Genomic DNA, 23779 nt, shown 5'->3' with positions numbered 1-23779 from the left:
GCTCCCTCTTGAAGGTGTTGGTACTTTCTGCCTCCGCAAGGGGATGTGAGCTCTCTGATGCAGCTGCTCCATGAGAAAACGTGCTGCTTTTCCTTTGAGCCCGCTGCCCTGTGATTTCCCTGGGCTCCCACAGCTCTTGCGATGCACTTGCTCCCTGGTCGTCTGCTCTGATTTCGCCTGCTTTTCATCGTGTCTCTTTCCAGGCTAAAGACTCCTCCTCATCTATTTGGTCTCTCCTTGTACAAAACACTTTATAACCCCACCGTTGTCTCCATTACCCTTCTCTGTGCCTCATCATCTCTGAAGAGGGGAACCAGAGCGTGTGTGGCTCTGCGGTGGGTTTATCTGTGCTCTCACAGCCTCTTCTAACGCTTTGGGCTTTGGCCACCACTGACAGTCAGCTGCTGGCTCTGTAGTATTGTCTGCTGTGACTTTGGCTCTTTTCTGAGTGCACAGCCTCTGCAGGAAGGTGATTTCTCTCCCTTTTGGATTAGTTGGCATTTACTGATGCTAATTTCCACCTGACATGTTGTCACTGGGTCTGCAGGGTGCTGCAGGGTCCTCCTGCCCCTGTTTACAGGCAGGTCCAGGGCTGCCCTTCCTGGCTCATTTGCAGTCGTCGCCATCACTTCTGAGTCCACGGAGGAGCAGAGAGCCCGGTGGGAGCCCACAGAAGATGTTTGTTCCCCTTCTGTTCACCTCCTGTCTTTTAATGCAGGAGACATCCTGCTCTTTGTCCTGGTCTGGCAGTCGGGCTCAGCAGCCTCTTGGGGATGATTTCTGTGAGCCTTTGTGTTCTGGAGCAGTGGGAAGACTTCCCCCTCCCGTGTCTCCCTGTTGTGCTCTGCTTGCAGCAGAGGGGAGTGTTCTGCAGGGGCCTGGAGCACACGGAAGTTTCTTCTCCAAGCTGCTCTCAGCAGCCGGGGCCGTGCCGAGGGAGGATTTTGCCAGCAGATCTTTGTCAGAGCTAGGAGCCTTTTTGACATGAGCCTGAGAAATAGTGGGCGCTGACACAGGTGGTGGAGGGTTATAACAGCCTGGGGTGAGGGACTGGGGTACAGCCAGGATCGCGTGCTGTGGGCTGCCAGGCATGCTCCTGTCTGTGAAGGATTCTGGAGTGTAACGAGCTCTGCCTTGAGAGCATCTCCCTGCTCATCCTGACAGGAGCTGGGCGCAGGTAGCCTTGTCCTGCTTACAGCTACCAAGGGGAGGGTTTGGGCCTGTTCCCAGGGGTTCGAGGGTGACTTTGGTCCCATGTGGGAGGAGGAGCCCCAGGAAAAAAAAACACATTGGGCAACAAGAAGAGGACAAAGGACTTTTAAGCCCTGCTTTAGCTGGAGATGGGCTTTTCTGTCCCCTGGGCTGGAGGAAGGAGGGCTGCTGCTGCCTGCAGGAGGGTGCACTGGCAGGACCGAGGCTGTGATGGAGCACTGGGATTCATAGGGACTAAGAAGAGTCCTCGTGGTAGAATTAGAGCTGGCCAAGACCCACTTGGCTTTCTGGCCTCCCTCGTGATGCCGGTTGCTGAAACTGGGACCCAAGGGACAGCTGAGGGGTAAGTCTGGTCATTGAGCGTGGCTGCAGGGATAAGCGGTACCTAATGGCTGTGAATAGAGGAGTAGCTAAGGTGTGGAGACCTGCGCTGGTGTCAGAAGGAGTTCCATTCCCCTTCTTAGGCAGGTGATAGCAGAAGGTTGGCTATTGGCTCCGTGAGCAGAGCCTGAGGCTGTGACAAGTGAATTGCTCTCTTTTTGCTTTAATGATCTGTTTAGGTTTAAGCTTTTTCGCTGTTGGCTGGCAGGCACCACGAGCCTGGTGCTATCCCTGTGTGCAGCAGCACCCTGCCATTAAAAGCTGTGTGATTCCCAGGGTACCCCGGTGTGCACAGCCTCCGAAAGCCCCAGCGGGACTGATGAGACCTCCCGGTGAGGGATCGCTTCTCCCTTCCAACAGAGGCAGTCCCAGTGGCTTGATTTCTTGAGCACCAGGGATGATTCTGCTTCTAAATGATCTGCGTGTGCTCCCCAGCTGCTCACAAACCCAGCACCGTGATAAGGAAGAGAAGGGTCATGTCCTTGCTGGGGAAGGGCTGCGTGCTCTGGGAAACCTGCTCCTCCTCAGCATATAGCTCCTTCAAGGAAGATAGAGTTTAATGTTGTAATCCATAAATAGCCCTGGAGATAGCTGGGTCAGGAATTTCCCGGCAGGGTTGGAGACCTTGGCTCTGCAGGCTCTGGTTTGGCTTCACCCCTCTTTCTGAGGCTGTTCATGGCTGAGAGGCTGGGAAGAGCACTGGGTGCTCCTGAGCCTGTCCCTGCTGGGAAGGGTCAGGCTGGATGGGGCTGCAAGCAGAGTGTTGTGCCCAGCCCGTGCTTTGGTGCAGGTCACTGGTGTAAGTGGTTTGCTTCCAGTGGGGAGCTGAATCCACCTTTGGAGGAAGGGAATGGAGTGACCTGGGAGACCCTTGACCAAGGACGTGGGGATGGGGAGCAGAGCTGTGGCCTGAGGAGAGATGGGGTTGGTATGTTGTGCTGCAAGGGATCCTGTGAGCTGATTTGCACTCTGATTGCACACGTACTCAATAGACTAAACCCACTGCAGATGGATGGCTGTGCTCTGGTCTGGCTTTGATGGGGCGTAGGGAGCCTGCCTGTCCTTCCCCTCGCTGTGGGGATGTGGCTCTGCTGTGAGCCAGGTTAGGATGTGTCTGGTCCAGTGGGTCCTGCCCTGCGCCAGCCACCAACCAAGGGCCCACTCTGCTCCTGTGCTCCTTGAATTAATCTTTCTGGTCTTGTTGCTGCCGCTCCCCAGCAGATGCTGTGCTCATAGCCCTGGTGCTTGGCACCGCAGGGTCCTGTGTGTGCAGACACAGTGCTCATGAAACCAAACCCCTGAGGATTCAGCATCACCAGGGAGCTGGAGCCCAGGCTGGCTCCTGCGCTGTTCACCCTCAGACGCTTTCTTCAGCTTCTTTTGGTCCCACTGGGGCTGGAGGAGCCGAGCTGCCTGCTCCTGTGCTCCATGTGCTGCTGTGGGATGAAAGAAGAGTGCAAAGGCTCCTGGGCAGGGCTCTGCCTTGCCCGAGCTTTACCCTGTTGTACAAAGTGAATGTGTGCATCAAGCCAGAAGGAAATGGGGAGATGTGGGGTTGAATTGCTAATGTGGGGTTGTCTAATAAGACAAACGGGCTCTGGACCTGGAAGGAACAATTTCTACTTTAATCTTGTAGCAAATAGCACTGCCAGCGGGGGGAGGGCTCGTGGAGCTCTGCACTGACTCACGCTTCCTGTTCGTTTGCAATGTGAGATACACAAAATGCTAATTTAGCCATGAGGCCTGTGGTGCTCAATTGCCTGCACTTGTTGACAGCGAAGCCATGGGTGGATTTGTCACGGGGCTCTGCAGCTCCGTGCAAGCTTTGAGCAACGGCAGCCCGTGATGCGGACACTCTTCATGTGGACGGATCCGGATCTGGATGCAGGAGTTTAATGTGGGGGACTGAGCGCTTCGTATACTGCCTATATGTGTGTGTGTGTTCTGAGGCTGTGGTACCCACAGAACTTGGGCTGAAGCTGCTCAGAGGATCTGGAAATCACGGCTTGGATGTTGTGATGGGTCTGGTCGCATCCCTTGGAGCACTTTAAGCTCTTTGAATCAAAAAGTAATAAATCCACAGCCATCATACAGGTAATAAGGAGGTGATAAAGCAATTAAGTGGAATGGAAGTGATTGCTTGTGGACACAGAGGTGTCTATGAAGTAGATACAATGATTTTATTAACGGAAATAGACTCCCTCCATCTCTCCCCTGTTCTGGTTGCAATGATTTCTCACTTGGTTATGGGACTTATGCTCGGGAAATAGGAAGTTTTAATGTTGTATTTTGGGGGTAAAGAGCCCTACCACTTGGCCTGTGTGTATGCTCCTCCCCAAGGAGCCACACCGTGGTGTATGAGACCCTCTTGTGGCTCTGGACACATCACCTGGGTGCCAGGGCTGTGATCTCTATGAATGGCATCAGGGTCACCGTATGACCTCTGGGGATGGAAAGGGGATGGTGGGATAAGAATCTGGGGCTCTCCCTTTGACAAGCTGAGGTCTAGGTTAGCTGCTTTCCTTTCCTCCATGGTCTTTGCCCTCTCCTCTGGCTGGGCTGTGTTGTGCTGCTGTGCCAAAAGCGATGCCAATGCCTGCAGCAGTTACGTGTTGCAGGCACAGGAGAGGTTTCTGCCTTCCAGCCCAGCTCTGGAGACTGAGCATGCGTCTCCCCATGTGCTCGGGCCATTAAGGGACCCCACGGGGATGTCACTCAGAAGAGAAAAAGCAAAACGAGAGGGGGGAACTCCTGTAACCCGGTAACCAGAAGAGCTGCGGGAGGAGAAACAAACAGGAGATGATTGTGTGTATTTAAATAAATATAGAACAAGAAAAGGCAGAATTTGCTCTATGACTTTGCTCACCTGAGAGGCTCTGAGAGCCTGGCAGAGCTCGCTTTCACTGATGGACCAGGGATGCAGGGCCAGACTCTGCTGGGTACCAAAGCTTGAGGAATAGTGGCTGTGCTTGGGATGGGGATGCTGAGATTGGACGCCAGGTACTTGTTTTCCTTCCTACACATCTGGACTCCCTGGGCATCCTCCTGGGGAAAGGATGGAGTTGGGACAGACAGCTGCCAGCAGGACCTTGTACTTTTGGCTCCTTTTACAGCACGGAACAGTGGGAGAGGAGGGATTTAGGCTGTAAATCCCTAAAATCTGGGGCAAGAGTTTGCAGGTTCAATTGGTTTTTCTATTTGCTCACCCCAGCCCCTAGAAGAACAAGAGGAAGAGCATTTTGGGAGGGTCTTTTTGGTGCCAACAGAGCAGAGAGCGTCACTGAGAGCTTTGGAGCTCCTGATGGTGCCTGGCAGGTTTGGGCAGTTACATCACAAGGTACCATAATGTAGGATTATGGATCTGTCGATGCCCCCAGGTGGTTTGGGACTGGTTTGCGGTGGGAAGCAGGAGGATGCTCTGTGGTTTCTGTGGTGCATCGCATGCAAGGAAGCAGAAGAGGAACTTGGGTTCTGTCCTTCCTCTTCTTTGATATGTATTAGTCAATAAACACCATCAACCCCCTGGCACTCATTGCAACGAGCCTCCAGCCATGGAGTTTCCTCTGAGCAAAGCTGCCTCTTGAGCGCTCATGGGCTCCACAGGGCCTGCGCGCTGCGGAGCCGCCGTGGCCCGGCGCAGGCACACGTGTGGGCTGCCGCTGGTCTCCTGCCTGCCTCTCCAGTCTCAGGGGATGGTGCCATCAGCAGCGTAGCTTTCCCGCATGCCCTGGGTGGGAATGCAGCAAGGGAAGAATGCACTTGCGACCAACCCACGCATGAGAAAGCGCGTTGAAGGAACCCAACGTTGGTGCAGCTCCGAGGCTCCTGCTGGAGCGCGCTCCACGGGGCTGACCTGCTCCGGGGACTGTCTTCGCTGCAGTTTAACGGTAGGAGACATCGAAGGGGAGAGCTGGTTTGGGTCACGCTCGCCTTGATCCCAGTGCTCCCAAGAGGCTGAGCACTAGGGTGTCCCCCTCCTGGCATGCCGATCGCTGCTGGGGAGCTGGCCAAGCTGGGGGAGAGACGGTGTCGTAGTGAGAAAGTGGAATAGTGTTGAGGTTTCCATATGCTGATTACACCGTGCAGCTTTAATGGTACATGGCTCTGGAGGAAGGAAGGAAAGAGGAGATAAAAATAAAGCTGCAGTCCCGTATTTAGCTATAAATCACTTTGGGATATTTTTTTTTCCCAGTAGTATTTGAAGACTCTGCAATAACCAAACTTGTTCGTGAATGTTTTATTTTATACCACTACTGTTTTGAAGAAGTAGCCGGGTTGCTGTGGCAGTTCTATAGCTCAGAATCCCTGTGTTTGGGCAGAGAGGAGGGTTGCAAACTCTGTGTCGGGAGATCGCTGTGCAAGGCAGGAGCACTTAGTTTCTAAGACACTGATTTGAAACACATCTTAAAGCCCCTGTGTAATTGATAAGAGGTGCGTGCAGTATTTGTCTTACTGAACCTTCATTCTGAATGGTTTCTTATGTGAGGGTAAGAGAGAATGTATTCAAGATGTAGCTGCTACTGCGGATAGCAGAAGAAACTCGGAGGCAAATACACAGCAGAAATTGTGTTTCCAGAGTTAGTGATAGAATTGGCTTTTACTACAATTTGTTAATGCTAATAAAGGCCAGTGGTAAAAATGTGCTTCCTTTAGTGAATCTGACACATGAGCTGAGGTGGATTAATTGGGTTTGAAAAGAACCATACCCAAAGCCCAAGAGACAAGTGTTTGACAAGAGGATGGGTAGATACGAGCCTCTTTAGCTTTTGGTAAGTGCAGGATAATGATGGACCTGCCTGGACCTCAGCCATGGGAGCAGAGGGGAGTGCAAGCCAGGGTGATAGCTGTGTGTAAAGGTGCCCTTTCCACATGGCAGTCGGCGTGGCCGTGGCTGTGCAGCCGTAGCTTTCCTCTGGGAAAGGAAACAAAACGCTCCTTTCAACAGGCACTTAATAATCAATGGAGATTGCTGTGTGTGACAGTCTCCTTCAAATGCAATTATAATCACCCACACTCGGAGTGAGGCACCTGGCTCCCCACTTTAAAGTGTGCATTAGAATAAGAGAGTGGATGGTTTCTGCATTTTATCTTTCCTCTCTCTGGAAGTCCAGTTTTGGGGTGCTCTCCTGTTCTCACAGCATTGAGATGTCTCAGCTGGGCTAGAACTTTGCTGGAGGTGGCCTGGAGAAAGTACATTTTGGGCGTAATTGATCGTAGTTAAGCTCTAAGTTAATTGTGGGTTTTATAGGGGGGATTAGATCAGTGTTAGATCCTCCTTTGCAACGTGAGCTAGAGATGCTCAGCTAACTTCCGTGCTTCTATCATTTAATCCAGAGGGAGTCCTTGAGTTGACAGGAGTTTGGCTTGATTTCCCCTAAAGGCCAAGTTTGGGATCAATGGATGTCATAGAATAACTTCGCTGATAGCCAAGGCCCCGCACAGATGCGTTACTCAGTGCAGAGCTGCAGTGGCTGCAGTGTGCATATGGCAGCTGAAAGGGATTGAAAAGCTCTGGGGGTGTAGAATTAAGTGGCAAATAACATCAGTGAAAATCATCTCAAGTGCAGGGAGTGAGCTGTCTTGTCTTCTGGGGCTGTGTTCAGCAACACGCTGGTTGCTCTTCCAGAAACTTGGGAACGACAGCTGATCAGGTCTTTGGAACCTGGTCAGCTGGGAACTTACAGAGGTTTGAGTTGTCGAAGGGAGAAGACAGTCTGTGGAGCTTCAGATCCCATCTCTGCAGCCAGCAGCAAACCCCCTAGATGTCTGCTTATTGCCAATTTAGCATTCAGCTGTTTGAAGTTCTTTTGCCTGTATATAGCTTATGCAGTATGTACTGGAGGCAAAGCTGTGGGAAGGTGGTATGAGTGGGTTGGAGCGACTTTGGGTGAGACCCTTGGAAGTGCAGCTGACAGGAGTTGGAGCCTTTCATCTATTTGCCTGCCTCACACTCCAAAGTTATATCTAAGGGACTAGGAATCAGCTCACTGCAGAGGTGCCATGTCTCCTCTTCCAAGTTCTCCCTGTCCTTCCCACTTCTGAAATTGGAGTTCCTGGCATGGCATGGATGAATGTCGCTGGTGAAGGATCAGGACCTGTGATCTTGCCTTGTGTGTGTGCACTCTGGCTTTCCAGCAGTGAATGGCTGCTTTGCCTTGGGAAGTTTCAGCTTAATCCTGATCTGCTATAATTAGTAGCTCTAGCTAACATGGGGAGCAGTGTCATAGCCATGTTCCGGTTGGTAAATGTGGTTGGAAAAGGAGACCAAAGACAAGCTGTTAACCCTCTGAAATGATAGTTTGCGAGCTGATTGAGTTTCATCTCTTTCCTGTGTGGCAGGGCAGGTTGCATGTAGCTGGCCATATGCAGTTTTCCATGTCTGAGCAATTGCCTCACGTCTCTCCCAGGCACTGCGATCCCCTCATCCCTTGATCAGACACAGCGGCACACCAAGGGACGGGTGACATACCCTCCTGGCCGCGACACTTGGCAGCTGGACATGCCTGACTCATCAGCGTTAGCGGTTTCTCATTTAATACTGGGGCTGTGTGGATGATTTAAGCACCGGCAGTCCAGAGGGGAGCTTGTGCTGCTTCTCCCAGCACAGTTGTGGAGCCATCACCTTGGCTGCCTCCCATCCATACTTTTCGTTGCGGGGGGAGGCTGGGGGTGGATCTGGGCTTGGCTGCCAGCTCTACATCTCTCTTGCGAGCAGTTTTATTTCCTCCTGCCGATTGGGCTTTTCCGTTGGCTCCTCTTGCTCGCTCTCTGTCGTTCGCCTGCCGAGGAGCGAATGTCCTGTGCTCGGCGCTGCCCTGCGCGGCGCCGGCCCCTCGCCTGAGGCCGGCAGAACCCCTCGTCACCCATGCCCCCGGGGGAAGCGATCTGCAGAGGGGGCACCGCCGCCTGCCCCGCAATGTAACTGCAGCCGGCGGGCGGGCAGCTCCTCCCGGCGCGGGGCGCGGGCTGCGCGGGGCCGGCCCCGGAGGAGGTGCCGGAGCGGGCGGAGGGCTCGGGCAGGGCAGGGTGCCCCCCCCCCCCCATTGCCGCTACCCCCTTCTCTCCCGCAGGCTCTCGTCGCCCGGCGGCTGCGGCGGCGGGGACGGCGGCGGGAGCCGCAAGAGCGGGGTCATTCTGGACATCGCCGCCCTGAAGATGACGGAGCTGGAGTCCGAGGTGCTGCCTCTGCCGCCCCGGTACCGCTTCCGCGATCTGCTGCTGGGGGACCAGTCCTTCCAGAGCGACGACAGGTTCGGGGTGTACCGGGGGGGGGGGGGGGGCAGCGGGGCGGGGGGCACACACCCGCCGGGCGGGAGGAGGGAAGGGGGCAGACACGCACATACCTGGGGACGGGGACGGGGACGGGGATGCATTGCCGGGACCCGGCGCGCTCGCGGAGCTCTCCGCGGTGCTGTGCCTCGGCCGGAGCGGAGCGGAGCTCTCCGCGGTGCTGCCGGCCGGTTCCCGTCGTGGCGGGCGCCGTGGATGCGGGAGTGTCCGGAGGCTGCGGGCGTTGGGGGGTGTTGGCAGGAAGCAGTGGGCTTGCCCGGGAGAAGCGGCACGGGGTGGGTGGGCTGGGGATGGAGGTCACAGGGATGATGCCTTGGACAGTAGGCACCAGGAATATGTGGGTGTTCCGGGGCTGGTGGACGTGCTGAAGCTGTTGGACATTGGGAGCTGTGGGTCTAAATGGGCCAGCAGACGTTGAGACATGTGCATATTCTGGGCAGTTTGTTGTGTCTGTGAGTCCTGTCAGGGGCTGACAAGGAGGGAAAGGGCTCATTGTCTAGGAGATGCATGGGATATAATTGGAGAGGTGAGAAGCTGGTGGAACTCCCTGTTAAGCCATATGCAGAGTTTGGGCTGAGCGCATACATTTATTTAGGAGGCTAGGCTCATCCAGGCTGTTCTCAGAGGCTGTCTTTGCAGCAGAGGATGCTGATGGGAGCAGAGTAACTCTAAAGAGCTTCTGTGAATACGGCACAACTCTTCCTTCCTTGGGATGCCTAAAGAAATGGCCTTTATGGGTTGCTATTCCTGGCTGACTGGCAGGGATTTATTACCAGGTTGAGTGAGCTAAAGCAAAAGGAGAAATGCCATGAGTGGCAAGTGAATTCCATGAGCGGAGCAGTTAAATGAAGAGGAACAAGAACAACCCACCCTTCAATTCTGTTCATATCATAAAAATCAAGGAGCCACAGTGCTGATGGGGAATCAGTAAGATTGTCATCTCTTCCTACCAATTAACTGCATGATGTAAGCAGAGAGATGTAACTCGTGTTGAAAAAACCCTTCCGTTGCTGGTGAGTTAGCCTTTGGTTGCCTGCTGTGTATTTGGTACACCCGCATCAAGGCTTTTGTGCATCTGTGATAAAAGGCAATTGAATTTTTTCATGTGTGCACTTGTCCTGCAAAACCAAATGCAAAAAGATGTGGACTTGATATTGTGGGATTGCACGTTCTAAAGAAGTGTTCCTAACTTTTATAGCTGTGTAAGAATTGGTCTGTCCAGAAAAAGTCTGTGACCCTCAGGATTTTAAATCCCAGATTTCCTTACCAGGCACTTAAGCGTTAATATTGTTTTATGGCATAATGTGAGAGGTTAATAGGAAACTCCTGCTGCAGAAAATGCCTGGGCTTCAGAATGGTTATGATATGGTTTCATTGGATAAGTTTGAAGTTTAGAGTTTTAATAGTTTTCATATTTAAGTATTTTAATGGATCTGGAATACAGAAGATGGCAATTGCAGATTGTGGTTTGCCTGCATTTCACTGGTCTACCCCTTAACCTTCATTTTCGTCTTGATTTGTTTCTGATTCAGAAGCTCTCCCTGGTTTTAGTGTGGAGATACTCCGGATTATTCCGTTAAATTCATTAGCCTTGTTTCCCAAGATATCTGTGTTCCACCGGCTCTGTGTGCTGCTATCTTTAGTTGCTTGACTTTCCCCTTCACCTAGAAAATACTAAAAACTTTGCAGTGTATTTGGGAATGCAAATCTATGAGCATACATTTGCTGCTCACACAAAGTCCTCTTGACTTCCCTGGGAATTGGGGTAAGCCATCACAGCAGGCTTTTGGAGATGTTGCTCTTAGGCCTTCAGTGTCAGTCCAAGTCATTAATGATACTGGGACCTTATAGATAAAGCGATGTAATTAATGGTGTAATTAAGACTAGTAGGTTAGTCTGTTCCAAACCAATTGAATAAGGAGCTGATTCAGGCTAGCAGAAAGAAAGCAGGAAGCCTTTTGCCTTTGCTGTGCTTATAAATACTGAGCAGCTGAGAGATGTGCTTTGAAGTTACAGCACTGACAGGAATGCATGGAGGAAAATTCCCTCCTGTAAACAGTATGGGGAACTGTGGATGGTAAAATAGAGCTCGTTGGACTTGCAGATGTAACACCGGAGGGAAACACCCAGAGCACTAAATATCTCGTTTATTTGTAAAAGCAATGCTAAATACATTAGCGTCTCAAATATCTGCTTCTGAAAAACTCCCCTGAATGATAGTGTGCTGATGAAAGCGAGGAGGTTTCTGGGGTCAGAGGAGACTAAAAGAATGGGAGGCTGTGGGGGAATCCAAGTTTCGCTGCTTCTGGGGATTTAGAACCACTTCTGTTAGAGATGTATTGATCCATCCTCATCACAGAGGATGTTGAGGAGACACCAGCACTGGTCTGAGGTAGTGCTGGAGCCTGAGGAGACAAGGGCTTGGTGGAACAAGGAGATATTTAGAGAGCTGTGGTACAGCAGGAGAGAAAACGTCCAGATAACCCACAGAACTGGAAGAATTAATCAGTGAATATGAGGTGGAACAGTGAAATAGGCAGCTTCTTATGTACTTGTAGAATGTGAAAGGTGAAGACGGTCAGTTTAACTGAGTAGGGCTTAGTCTCTGGCAGGTAGGCTGACATGAGAATTACAATAATACTTTGAATGTTGTGTGGAGGGTGGTAATAAACCAGCCAGGAAGCAAATAGGAAAAGACCGCCTAGAAGAGGAATGGGGGAGGTGGATGGATTTGTGCAGCAGAGAGAAAAGCCTAATGACAAGAGAACCGAGAGTTGTCGAATGGAAGTGCTCCTTCCAAGGTCTTATTCGGCTTTGGAACTCACTACCACGAGGCACCTGGGGGGCTTTGGGCTCAGCTCTGTTTCAGTGCCATACAACTGTACTTAAATACGATGCTTGACGTTTTTGCCAGGCAGTTCTTTAGGTTTTAGGAACAGGATTAACTGTCATTCAGATCTACATCTCCAGAGGGTACAAACTACTGTGTCAGGGCATAGCTCTGACTGACAGGGACTGAGAGGGTGGTTTCGCCTTTGGGAAGGAAAGGTTCTCTGGGAACCTTGCAGTTGCCTCAGTGCTTTGGCAGAAGTCCTGTCTGGTTCTAGAAGTTTCTTTCCTTCTTTTTGGAAGGTTCTGTCAACATCAATACTGGGATAAAAAGCGATCTGTTCTGCTTTCTTATGGCAGTATTGCGTTTCTTATCTCACTGATGTTCTGTTGCCGTGGAAGTATTCATAGCCGCTGGAATATAACAGTAAAGGCAGAGTTTAAGATGTTGAGCCTGTAATTAAAAGAAGGTGAGGAACCAGGGACATGAATACTGCTGGTGCCTGGCTGCCATGCCACATACTTGGGACATGATGACTCTGGTGACAGGAATCCTCTGTGTGATGGTGCCTATGTGTGTAAGAGCAATGCCAAGGGCTGCTGGCGGAAGGGAGAAGGAGCTCAATGCTGCATCCCATCGGGCCTGCAAGTCTGGGCTCTATGGAAGGCTTCTGTTCTAAAGTGATACTGGTATTTGCTGATGAAAGGCAGCTGAGAAAGCACATCTGCTGAATTGATAAATATTGTTTTATACCACAAGCTGTGGCATCCCTTTGATCTTTGCTGTCCTGACTACGGCAGTTTTTGGTCTCCTGCATTCTCTTTTCTTGGACGGTGCTGACAACTGGGTTGGGGCATGTATAAAAAAAGCCCACAAATGAAATTAAACCATATTCTCAGAGACGTGCCATTAAGAGCTTATTCGTTGCCTCATTTAAATAGTCTGAATGCTTTCCAGAAAATCATTGTCAGAAGCCACAGTCCTATTTACAGAAGTAATGGATGTCACTTTGATTAAGTGTGGTTTTTTTTCTGAGGCTAATTATCAGAAAAGAATCATTTTGATGGGTAAGGATGTTTGGAAAAGCTGCTTGAGCAGAAGACTTCAGCACCGGCTCCATAAAAGATTTAACATCTATTTCAAATCAAAGATTTTTCAGATGTTGCATAACCCAGAAAAGAGGCCTTTAACAAGTGGGGCAAGTTCTGCTTCCAGGTCAGGCAGGTTTTGGAAGCTCCTTTGTCTGTTAACTGGCATCTGGTCTTGGTCTCTTGAACTTGTCACTCAGCATGGCTCTGAATCATAGCTTGGATTATAGTTGGCACAAACGAACCAGAGTGCTGAAGTATCAGGCTTGTAGGAGCTTACCCTTGCAGTTTTCATGCTAACATGCCCCAAGTGACTTCCTCATCAAATGCATCCTTACATTAATGGATCTGGGCAGTTTTGTGTCCTTGTGTTAGGTTCTGTGAATACATCTGTGGCTGAATCCCTGCTTCGTTGCCATTTGATTTCATGGGCAATATTTCTCATTTGATTTGGAAGATGCAGATGCTGATTTGGAAATTCCAGTTTGTGTCCTGAAGTTAGAGCCATTTATTTCTGTAATGGTGAGGTAGTGGCCAATATTTTAGGCTCTGGACTGCAGTGTCTCTTCAGGCTGTACCATCTGTGCTGGTGATGGTTTGTACCTGGATTTAGGAGATCCAGCTCTGATGCCTGTGTGCCACAAAGTCCCTTGATGAAGGCTCTTCATGTCCCAGCAGTCTGATCCCTTGCTTGTGGAAGCAGGATAGAGGTATTTATTGTCTCACAGCCATTCCCTCAATACGAGCGTTAAGACCCAGTCTCCCACCAGCCCTGTGTGCAGAATCTCTCGAGGGCCAACTCAGTTGTGATGCCTGAGGCCAGCTCCAAACCAAGTAATAAATAACACTGGTGAAGACGGTGGGATCTGAAAGTTATGTGTGATCACTTGAATTGAATTGCTTCTCTTCAGCTTTTGCCACCTGGCAAAGCAAAACTAGGACATTTATTAATTGGATTAGGCTCTTTTCCTGAGTCAACCCTTAGCCAGAACGTTTCTATCTGACAGTACAGAAGCAAGTGCTTGCTCTGCTCAGGAAGCCTGCGGCACTGACCCCACTCCCTATTAGGTGCTATCTAAGTTGTTGGAGAAGCTACCATCCAGGAGTGCCAGAGCTTATGGGGTGGCCAGGTCCTCCCCAGTGAGGAGGGCTGCAGCAGGTTCTCTCCCTTAAGAGGCGTTTGCATTTTCTTCTGTTTGTAGGCTTTTTCTTTTAATCTCAGCTGGCATTCCTAATTGCAGTTTGCTTTTCAGTCGCTCTGAAAGGCTGCAGTGATGATGACTAACGTGGTGCCTTCACTGAAGTGCCGCTTGGAGCTTTGTAAATGGATGTTTCCTTGTAGCTACTGGTGTGCCTTTAAGTATTCATCTTGAGGCAGGAACCCCTGGACATCAGCAGGAATATTAGGAAGGTTATGAAAGTGATAGAATAAGAGAAGAAGTGCATTTCTCTTATAATTCTATATATTATTTTATTAGAAAAGAGTCATTATTCTTTTCAGGGATATTGCTCTTAGTGTCAGGAACAGCCCTTGGCTAGCGATAAAAGTGAGTGCACATAGCAGTCTGGTGGAATGAGTGGAGGTGTCCCTGGAGTGCTGCAGTGTGTACAGCTGCGCCCTGATGAAAAGGAAGAACAACATTGATTTTCAGTTATTTAGCGCAATTTAACACTATGGGCTCAAATTTCCATCCCTCCCTGGTGTATTTTCTCAGTTTGTTTACTTTAGTTTCTATTCAATCTATGGGGAGGATGGACTTGAACGTGAGAATGTAGCGGTTTAAGTTACCTGAGAGCGCCTGTCCGAGTGAAGGGGAAAACGTGAGCAAGGGGGGCATGTCCCTGCTGAGAGCAGTGGGGATAGTCCTAAGAGAGGCTTGCAGCAGCCAAGGAGCTGATTTTGGCTTGTATTGTGTGAAAGAGCAAAGGGGAAGGGAAGGAGGGGCAGCTCTTGCAACCCAGGAATGAGGGCTCGGTCCAGGTGGGCACACTGTCACAGAGCACCTTGTGTGGCTGACACTGGGGAGAGAATCCATCCCACTGGCATTTTTACTGCCCTGCACCAGTTGTACAAGACATGCAGAATGTCCAGACTGAAGGACTGGAGTGCAGAGTGGCATGAAAAATTTCCTTCCGTGGTTAACTAGGGCAAATCTCCTTCCGTGTGTTCTTGAGACCGAAGCCCGGTGGGGACATTGCCGGTTGGTCCAGCTGTGCACACGCCTTGGGGCACTTTTCTGCCTGGAGCTCCTGCGCTCCCATGGGTGGCTGCTTAAACTTGCCAGTACAGAGCAGAGAACAGAAATCCCATGCGAGCAGGCGGCAGCAGCTCGGTTGCATTGAAGATCTTGCCACAGATCTACGCTTTGTAAGGGACATGGGACTTTTGCAGCAGGGAAGCATCATGGATGTGAGTCAGTCCATAGATAGGGTGAAGAAATAATACATGTCATCACAGCAAGCCCCTGCATCTGCAGAAATCAATAGGAGTGCTGCTGTCGGCTTGGGTGAGGGCGGGAGGTCAGGCTGGAGACTGAAGCTGTCACCGCTGCTGTCGTGGCAGTGTGAGGAACAACCCGGCAGCTGTAGCTGTAATTGCAGAGAACGCATTACATTTCCCTGCTATGTTTTCCCACCGCTTTATCTCATCACAGTTGCATCTTTGTTCTCAAGGGAAATCATTTCTTGCCATTCTGAAGGTGGTGCTCATTCCTTTTCCTCTGCACAACCTGTTCATGGCTGACTGCGTGTAGGGAGCGTTGGAGCTCAGGCATCCCCCGCTTGCAGCCTTTGGGGGAGATGGGGGCTCAACTCCTGCTGCACCATCACAGCCTTCTGCAGCCTGCCCGGGCCTCATGCAGCTCTGCTTGGGTGTGAGCTGCTCTCTTGTAGACCCCTGTGGTCATGGTAAAAGTGATCACCAGCAGACCCTAAATACATTGCTTAGTAAATCTGCGCCATGCATTCTCCTGTACGGCACAGCATCTCAGAAACTTCATTTTGTGGTAGACTGTGCAGCAGAGGGGTTTAAAGAGGAATAAAAAGTCTGAAATTCGAATCAAAACATCTCTGTTCCTAGGAAGTTCCACCAATAGAGAGGATTAATTCTCCATTGTCTACTATTTTCAGCTCTTATCAGAAGCGATGTGAGCACATTGCCTGCTGAAGCCCTTCAGCTAGTGCAGATTTCCTTGCCATGCTGCATTTGCCTCTGCTCCACTGGCGCTTGCTTGGATCTGTAGCAAAGATGCAGAGCTTCCCAGTGTCTGACCCTCGCTCTGTGCTCCGCCATCGCCAGTTTGCTGAGCCACATTTCATGTCTACTGTTGTCAATAGTTTCTTTGTCAGAGATGATTTTTGCTGCTGCTCCTTAATAATACTGTGGCAGAGCCCTCTTGAGGACAACGCAGACATGACTCCATCCAACATCCATGACAACATCCAACGCAACTCCCCAAACCCAGGGCAAAATGGTGATTTTATTGTTCTCACCAGGACAATTTGCAGTCACCTGCAGTCCTGTAGTTTTTGGGGGGTTTTGTATGTATGTTTTCTATGTAGCTTTGCATAAGGCTGACTGGTGTGGTGTGTAATGTAAGATGCTGCATACGCTGTCTGTGGGGTGCAGGGGTTGTGGATGGGGTATGTCTGTGTCATCAATCATTGTGTTCCCCATGCAACAGCAGCTTAGCCGAGGCTGGAGGCTGAGGTCCTCCACCCAGCCTGATCCTGCCTTGGGAGGGGTGAGGGTTCTGAGGAAGGCGCTGTCATCCTCCTGTCCTGAAGCTCTTGGAGTTCAGTGTGGATGTGCGCGTTGTATCCCCCCTTCCTCACATGGTCCTTGCTCTTCTTCACACTGCCTCTTTCTTGGTCCTGATTTGCAGAGGGCTGTGGCAAGTTCCTCACCTCGTGCTGGCGCTTGTTCCTCTCCTGTAACACCGGGAACGAACACGGATGCTGTCTGCTCTGCTCTCTGCTGCGACAGCAGGGTTTAGCTTTCACTTTCAGGTGGTGTGAAACCCACCACATCTTCTGTGATGGAGCTCTGCTGGATTTTGTCACGTTTGGGTGGCAGCTGCCTCACGGTGAACACTCACGGTCTCCGCTTTGCCAGCTGCAGCTCCTAGGAGGCATTTGCTCCTTGTCCCGGCTCGGAGCCTCTCGGACCCGGGCTCCATCCCGCGGGCTCACGCAGCCTCCATCCTCCATCACTGCAGATCACACGGCGCCTTCGGGGGGGAACCGTGGGGGAGTGCGGCAGGGAGGCTGCGGAGCCGGCGCCGGTGCTCCAGCGGCTGTGTTTGGATTAGTGACGGTGCCGTGCTTCCTGCAGCCCACGCGGGCTCCCGCAGGAGCAGCAGCGTTGCCTTGCAAATTTAGCAGCTACCTTGAGGCGGGAGCAATTGCTTTTTGGGCTGCGGGGAGAGTCACGGAGCCTCGCCGTGCGCCTGGGGTCTGCGCCGGTGCTGGCTGTTGGCGCAGCCGTTGCTCTGGTTCAGTTTTGCTGCAGTCGTTTTCTGCCTTCAGGTCGAGACGAGCAGATTTAGTTTGGAATTGGGCTTTCCAAATGCCGTGCTGCTGCCTTGGCCTGGCCAGCCCTCTGTGAGCTTGGGCTGTGGGTCAGCACCCAGCACCATCACTGGGGTGCCAGGCGGTAGCTGGAGTGTGAAGCGCAAATGCCGTGGCTCAGTGGCAGAATACATGCTTGCTCCTTGATGGCAGGAGCTGTCAAGAGAAACGTCTCCTCTGTCTGGGAGTGAGGAACGTTCCTGGGGAGCAGGTGGCGAAGATGTTTAGCAAATGTCAGCTTGAGACCTTGCCATCCGGTGGGCTGAAGTGACACTGCTGAGAAATGTGTAATCCTCTCAAGAAAGCAGCAAGAAAAATCCACAGGCTCTGTGTTTACGAGCAAGGCAGGCCTTTGCCAAAAGTGGGTGGTTTTCCACCCCTGAGACTCGTGGAATGAGAGCTCCTCGGAGCAGTGGGAATCCTGCTCCAGCACATGCGAAGCCTGAAGGCAGGAGCTGTTGGCACCGGGCAGGGCATCGCCATCCCCCCTGGGCAGAGGCTGCCAGTTCTGCTGACTCCACACCACGGCTCCTGCCTTCTCTTCTGGGTTTCTTTTGCTCCCTTGGCTCCTCTCTGGGTTTTAGGAAGAAGCAGCCTCTGAGCTTCCCCTTTGCTGTGCTCAGGAGCCCGGAGCCTCGCTCTGCAGGGGCGGTGGGAGGATCTCACCTCCTTCACATGGAGCAGGGACCAGGCAGGGGTGATGCCAGCCGAGCAGCTCTGGCGCGATGCTGATACCTCCATCTGATGAGTAAGGCTTGGCCTTGCACCTCGTGTAATTTGGGTTTTGACAGAGCTGGGGTAGCTGGGGCTCTGCCAGCACTGCCGTTCATCGCTGCTCCTGACGTGAGATGTCTATTTTAACCAGGGACCAGGCAGCTTCTGCCCCGCTGCAGGCAGAGAGGAAGCAAATGCGCTCAGTTTATAGATTGTCTCAAGTCTTCTGCTGGTTCAGCTGAGTTCGTCTTGTAACTATTACCATTAGGACATAAGCATCTGGCCAAGCCATGCTGTATTATATCTGAATGCTTTAATCGATCCCCCAGAGCTAGTTAATTTGAAAGTGGCCTTCTTACTGCACACAGTGTGCTATTCTGTATGTGAGCAAAAAAGCTTAAACAGAAAGGTTTCCTGCAGATGGGTACTCAGTGCAGTTTTTCAAAGCTAAAACACTCAGGCTTTTCCTTTCTGACCAGCTAGGGAGGTGATTGCATGACTGGGAGTGGGGAGAGCTGTGGAGGCCCAAAGAAACTCATTTGCCCAGTGTCCAAGTGTCAAGATGTGAAGCACGTAATTACATCTGAGCTGGTAAGCCCGTATGGGAGTATTGTTTGGGAAAAAATCTAATTTAATAAAATGGGTAGTAATTGGTTATTAGAAAAGACTTGAATTGAAATAATTGGCATGGCCACTAGTGCACTAATTTAATTTGGTGTTTGTGATGCACAGTCACAGTGTTTGTTCAAGGACAGAGAAATGGGGATTAGGTGGTGCTCATGTTTCTCAGCATGAAGTTACAGCTGGTCTCTGGAAAGACATTTATTAGAGCAAGCTATTTAGTCACTGTTCCTGAACTCGGATTTTGAAGATGGATTTGCTTCATTATAGTTTGATGCAATTACACCCACACTGCTGAGAGTGAAGGCCTCCTCTGACACTTCAGTTCTCACTTCAGACGACTTGAGTGGTCTTTCCAGTCATGGGGAGCAGCTCCACCTCTCTGGCACAGGGACATACCCTTGCTGGGGAGCTCACACACATATGTGCATGAGTGTGCTCACCCACGTGCTGGCACACAAGCAAGAAAGGGGACGTTCATCTTTCCTGTACACCCGTTCATCCCTGCTCATCTCAAGTTCCTCAAGACCTGTGCTCATGGCAACGGTTCCGGCTCGGTAAATCGGCACCGTGAGGCTTTCCCACGTGGAGTAAAGCTTTGTAGTCTCCTTCCAGAGTGGAGGTCTCTCCAGTTGGAATCTCAGAGCTGTTGACAGGGGTTGCCACGAGCTGGATGGCTCTGCTGCAGGAGCTGCTAATCTGTTGGGTCACTGACAGTGTTACATGGTGACAGGCTGGTGACACGACGAGCCGTTAAATCTCATCATCCTTTTCCAGAGCTGACATTCAACGATTGTTCCTTTTCATCTTCATCCGAAATGCTTTTAAAGCTCAATATTGTCATCTTGTTTGGCTTCTTCCCACACTTAGAACTGCCCAGCGCTGATGGAGAGGTTTATGGCCAGCAGCTATTGTGCTCAAATTGTGAGGAAACCCAATTTCTAGTCAGCTCTTGTTACTGTCTCTGATGGGAGATATTTCTTTCTTGCTAAGAACTTGTAAGTGCTTTTTAGTGCCAGATGCAGTGCTCTGTGGCTAGGAAATATTCGTCCTTCCAGGGTTCAGCAGCATAAATATTTCTGCTTACAGACATGCGCACATGTATGAAGGACGGATGTTTTCCCAATGGTGTGGGTTAAACCCCCCAAAACAAACAACTATGAAAAAGAGCAAAGCCATTGAGCCTCAAACCCTGCTCTCTGATGCCTGGGAGCATGCCCTGTACATCCTTGTGCAGGATTCCTGGCTCCAGAGCTGTGCAGCATGACCAGGTTAAGCCCAAAAGGTTAGTTAAGTAAATCCAAAGCCATTGCTGGCTGAAGGAAGCCCTGTGCTGGTACATAGAGGAGGGAGAGTGTTTTCTGCTGTGTCCGTGCCCTGCAGGTTCTCCAGGAACAGCTGGTGATGCTCTTTGGAAGCGCATCCAGCTTTGGAAGTAAGCTTTGTTCAGCCTGTCAGCATGCTGAAGCAGAGGGCACTATGCCAGGCATGGCTGTGCCCTGCTGAATGAAGCTGGCATTCGCCCCCCAGCAATGGCTTTGCCAAGAGAGCTCCCAAGGGAGTACATGGCAAGTTTGGAGAGCCTGGATTGGGCTTTTAGTGGGAGGGAGAAGGCAGAGGAGGAATGTTCATCTCTGTGGCAGGGAATTAGGAAAGACGGAGGTGAAATGCAGGTCTAGATGAGTCCCCTGCCCTTCACCCACACTGCGGGTGCCTTTCTTTGTGTTGGCGTGGTCCCCCATTCCCTTCTGAAGTGGATCCTCCTTTTGAAGGAGGGTGATTTCCAAGAGGCGCAGTGGATGCTGCTGAACCGGTGTGTACTGGTGAGCACAGAGGGCACTGAGGTTTGCTTTGGGGCCTGGTGGCTGCTTTTCTTGAGCAATTTCTAAGATCTGAAACAATTATTCCACCTTTTAAGGCCCTTTTTCTCCTCTGAGCTGCCCTGTTTCCTAATAGCAGATCTTAGGGAGAGAAAGGAGTGCAGCTGAACCTGCTAGTGCAGATATTAATACAGTCATGTTATAATTTAATCTTGATCCCATTAAACACACTTAATGATCAGAGAGTCCTTCACTTAGTTTAATGGACACTTTTCCAGATGACGGGGCTGCAAGATCAGACACTTGTTATAAATGTCTGTTTATTAAACAATCTTTCTTCCTAAAAGCTTCTGCCAGGCCAGAATGAATATAAATGGAGGGGATGGTGCTTGCAGCTCAGTCTTTAAGGAAATACCGAGTAAAACACTGGAGCCTATTCCTTTTTGGTTTTGTGTTTCTTTATATAGGAGATGAGAACGGGCCACGACAGGTTGTTTAGGGTGTGCTTTTTAGTGTAGATGTATGAGGCGGTCGAGCCCTGATGTCCATGAAATAGCATCTGCTCTCAGACCGGCTCCTGGAGCAGCTGTTTCCTTCCCAACAGATGATTTGGTCATGGGAGCTGAACCAGAAGCTGATGAGCAGATAAGACCAACGGTGTGTAATAAGCTGACTTAAAATGCTTCTCTGTGGCTTTAGTTCAACTTTCTGCTCCTGACCGGCTGTGCTCTTTCATGTGTATGGCAATGTAGGAATCCTTCAGGGGGGAATTTTAGGGGTATTTAGGTAGAAGAGGCCCCTGCAGCCTCTTTCATCAGGAGGACAGTGTTTAATGCGGTCATCTGCACACCTTACTCCTGTATTTCAGCGTACACAAAGTGGGTAGGTACCTGACATTGTAAAAGACCCTTGCTGTGTTTAAGGCTCTTAGGCACGCTCTGCCTGTTCATGGTGGTGCTTTGGATGATCCAAGCACCTCACCTTCCTGTTCCTTTTAATGCCTTGGTGCTTTTGGCTGAATGTGTGAACAGGGAGACCCTGATCGTCACGTCCATGACAGCGTCTGGGCACAGCGCGAGCCTTGATGTGGGCACCGCACATCACCTGGGCCCCAGGGACTCGTGTTTCCTGGCAGAGCTTCCAGCTGCAGCGCGCTGTTGATGGGTAAGCAAGTTTTTCTCATTGAAGTTAAAATAAGAAACGTACTTGAAGATCAATGGTCTGGTACAACCCCTTGTTCTCGTCCTTCCCACACACCATGATGAGGCTGTCACAGACTCCATGGAGTTCATGCCTGATTTCTGCAGCGCATTGTGAATTTCCTTTTATACGGACTTGCCATTTTCTCTGTCTTATATAATGTATTACAAAATGAAGACAGACAGAAACGGAGAACGGATGGCAAATGGTACCTCGCATGATCCCGTGACCCTGGGGAGGGAAGAAAATGTTGTTGCTGTGAGACATAACCAGCAGAACTGATGGACAGCCCCAAAGCCCAAAGTTTCTGGTTTGAAATTTCATCTTTTCTAAAAGCAATCAAAAGAAATATATATATTAACAAAGTTTTAAGAAGGTTTTTAGCTCATAGAATCATAGAATAGTTTGGGTTGGAAGGGACCTTACAGCTCATCCAGTCCCAACACTGCCATGTGCAGGGACACCTTCCACTAGGGCAGCTTGCTCCAAGCCCCATCCAGCCTGGCTAAATGCTGAAAGTCTCCACATTTTAAGCAGAAACGGAGCCACTGAATAAGTAAGCAGTGTTTTGCAGTGTGACTGATCATTTCATTAGGATGTTAGTACTTCAGTGACAGAGCTGCTGCAGAAATGTCACACAGAAAAGGCTCCGAGTCCTTTAAAACTGCACAGTAGGAATCACTTTGGCATTTTGAAAGTCTCTGTGATATTGCTTCCTGGAGAGCTCTGCCAGGGAACCCGGGGAGGTGTTTTGCAGCAGCGAGGGAGCTGCCTGTACCTCCACGGCTCATTAAACGCCGTAGTTTGTCTCCAGCCGGATTGTCACCCCCTCCTGAAGGCACTTTGCTGCTGGGCTGGACACAGCGTGTGCTGGAAGGGCTCAGGACAGGCTGCGTGGGGAGGCACAAGGCGCCTTTCCAGCTTTTCCTGCCTGTCAATCCCTTGGGAAAAGCTGAGGCTCATCCCGGCCCAGCAGGGTGTTCCCCAGAGCAGAGTGCTGTTGGATGGTGTGCACAGGAGCGCGCTGCTCATGTCTGTCCTGACCTCAGCCACCGGGTGAGGATGCTCAGAGCATCCCTCTGCTTCCTCTGGGTCTTGGCTCAGCCACCTGCAGAAGGAGGGCAGCAAGGGAAAGGGCTTGGCCTCGGAGGGGAGCTGTGGGAGTCAGGCCCTCGGGAAGGGTGGAAGGAAGAACTGCCATGGTACTTACACCACAGGACATGGAATTACTGCCTCCTACTGCCCAACAGCCTGAGCACAGGACGGCTCCTGTGCTGCTGCTCCTGTGAGCAATACCCAGGGATGCTCACAAGGTGTTTTCTGATTCCCATGGAAAGAATACTGCACAAGCGCTGAAAATAATAAGCGTTCTACAGTGCAAAGATGACTGCAGCTGGGAGGCAACAAACAGCAGCTGCTGGCAGTGGAGGGCAATCGCATTGCTTTGCCAACCCGTGCTCAGGACCCCCCTGCTCCCCCTGGCTGGGTTTGGGTCCTGCCCTGGCACCTCCTGTGAGCTTCGCTGCCTTCCTCCCTGCTCCTTCCATCGCTCTCCTCCCTGTGCACGGCCAAGGCTGACTCATGCTCTGGGAAGCGCTGCCCGTCCCTGCCGGCACCGGCGGCCAGCTCTGCCTGGCTGAGGGCTCGGGTGCTGCTCTCGTTAAGTCTTGGGAAGCAGATAGTGACCCCATTACGCACCCACCTGGAAATGCGGCGGGGCCGTGCCTGGGTACTGTGCTCTGCCCGAGACTTTTCATGCTTCCCTTGCAGATATATAGTTAGATTTTACCCAAGGGCTTTTAATCTCCTCACTGGCTTGAGCAGCCGTGACAGGTATACAAATACCTTCCCTTTGCCCTCCAGCTATTTTAACCTGTCGTCAGCTTTGTTAAGATATGGGAAGAGATTACGAGTCGCTGCAAAGCTTCAGGGGCTCATTGCTGTGCTTGTAAGCATGTGAAATGCACCACAGGAATAGGAAATGTGTCGGAGGTACCGTGGTTTCATAGGGATATCTGCTCAGCATCTGCTCGGGTCTGCTCTACTTCTTCTTC

At 51.0% G+C, this 23779-nt stretch overlaps 1 protein-coding gene across 12 annotated transcripts in view; it reads left to right on the top strand.

Annotated features, from left to right (window-relative positions):
• KCNT1 (potassium sodium-activated channel subfamily T member 1) overlaps nt 1-23779 on the top strand; it is a 75872-nt gene that overhangs the window by 4054 nt on the left and 48039 nt on the right. For 9 of the 12 annotated variants that reach the window (XM_062641504.1, XM_062641501.1, XM_062641496.1 and 6 more), the window contains exon 2: nt 8664-8843. The exons of 1 other annotated variant lie outside the window; for it this stretch is intronic. In XM_062641504.1, coding sequence (XP_062497488.1) covers nt 8664-8843 — 180 coding nt within the window. Of the gene's footprint in view, nt 1-8253; nt 8512-8565; nt 8585-8663; nt 8844-23779 lie in introns of those variants that run through there. 2 more of the 12 variants (XM_062641498.1, XM_062641507.1) reach the window with 2 other exon arrangements.

Source organism: Pezoporus occidentalis, unplaced genomic scaffold (genome assembly GCF_034315485.1).
Source record: "Pezoporus occidentalis ecotype Australia unplaced genomic scaffold, CSIRO_AGI_Poc_V1 ctg68, whole genome shotgun sequence".
Taxonomy (NCBI): domain Eukaryota; kingdom Metazoa; phylum Chordata; class Aves; order Psittaciformes; family Psittacidae; genus Pezoporus; species Pezoporus occidentalis.
The sequence above is the reverse complement of the archived record's forward strand: the minus strand, read 5'-3'. Positions and strand labels throughout refer to the sequence as shown.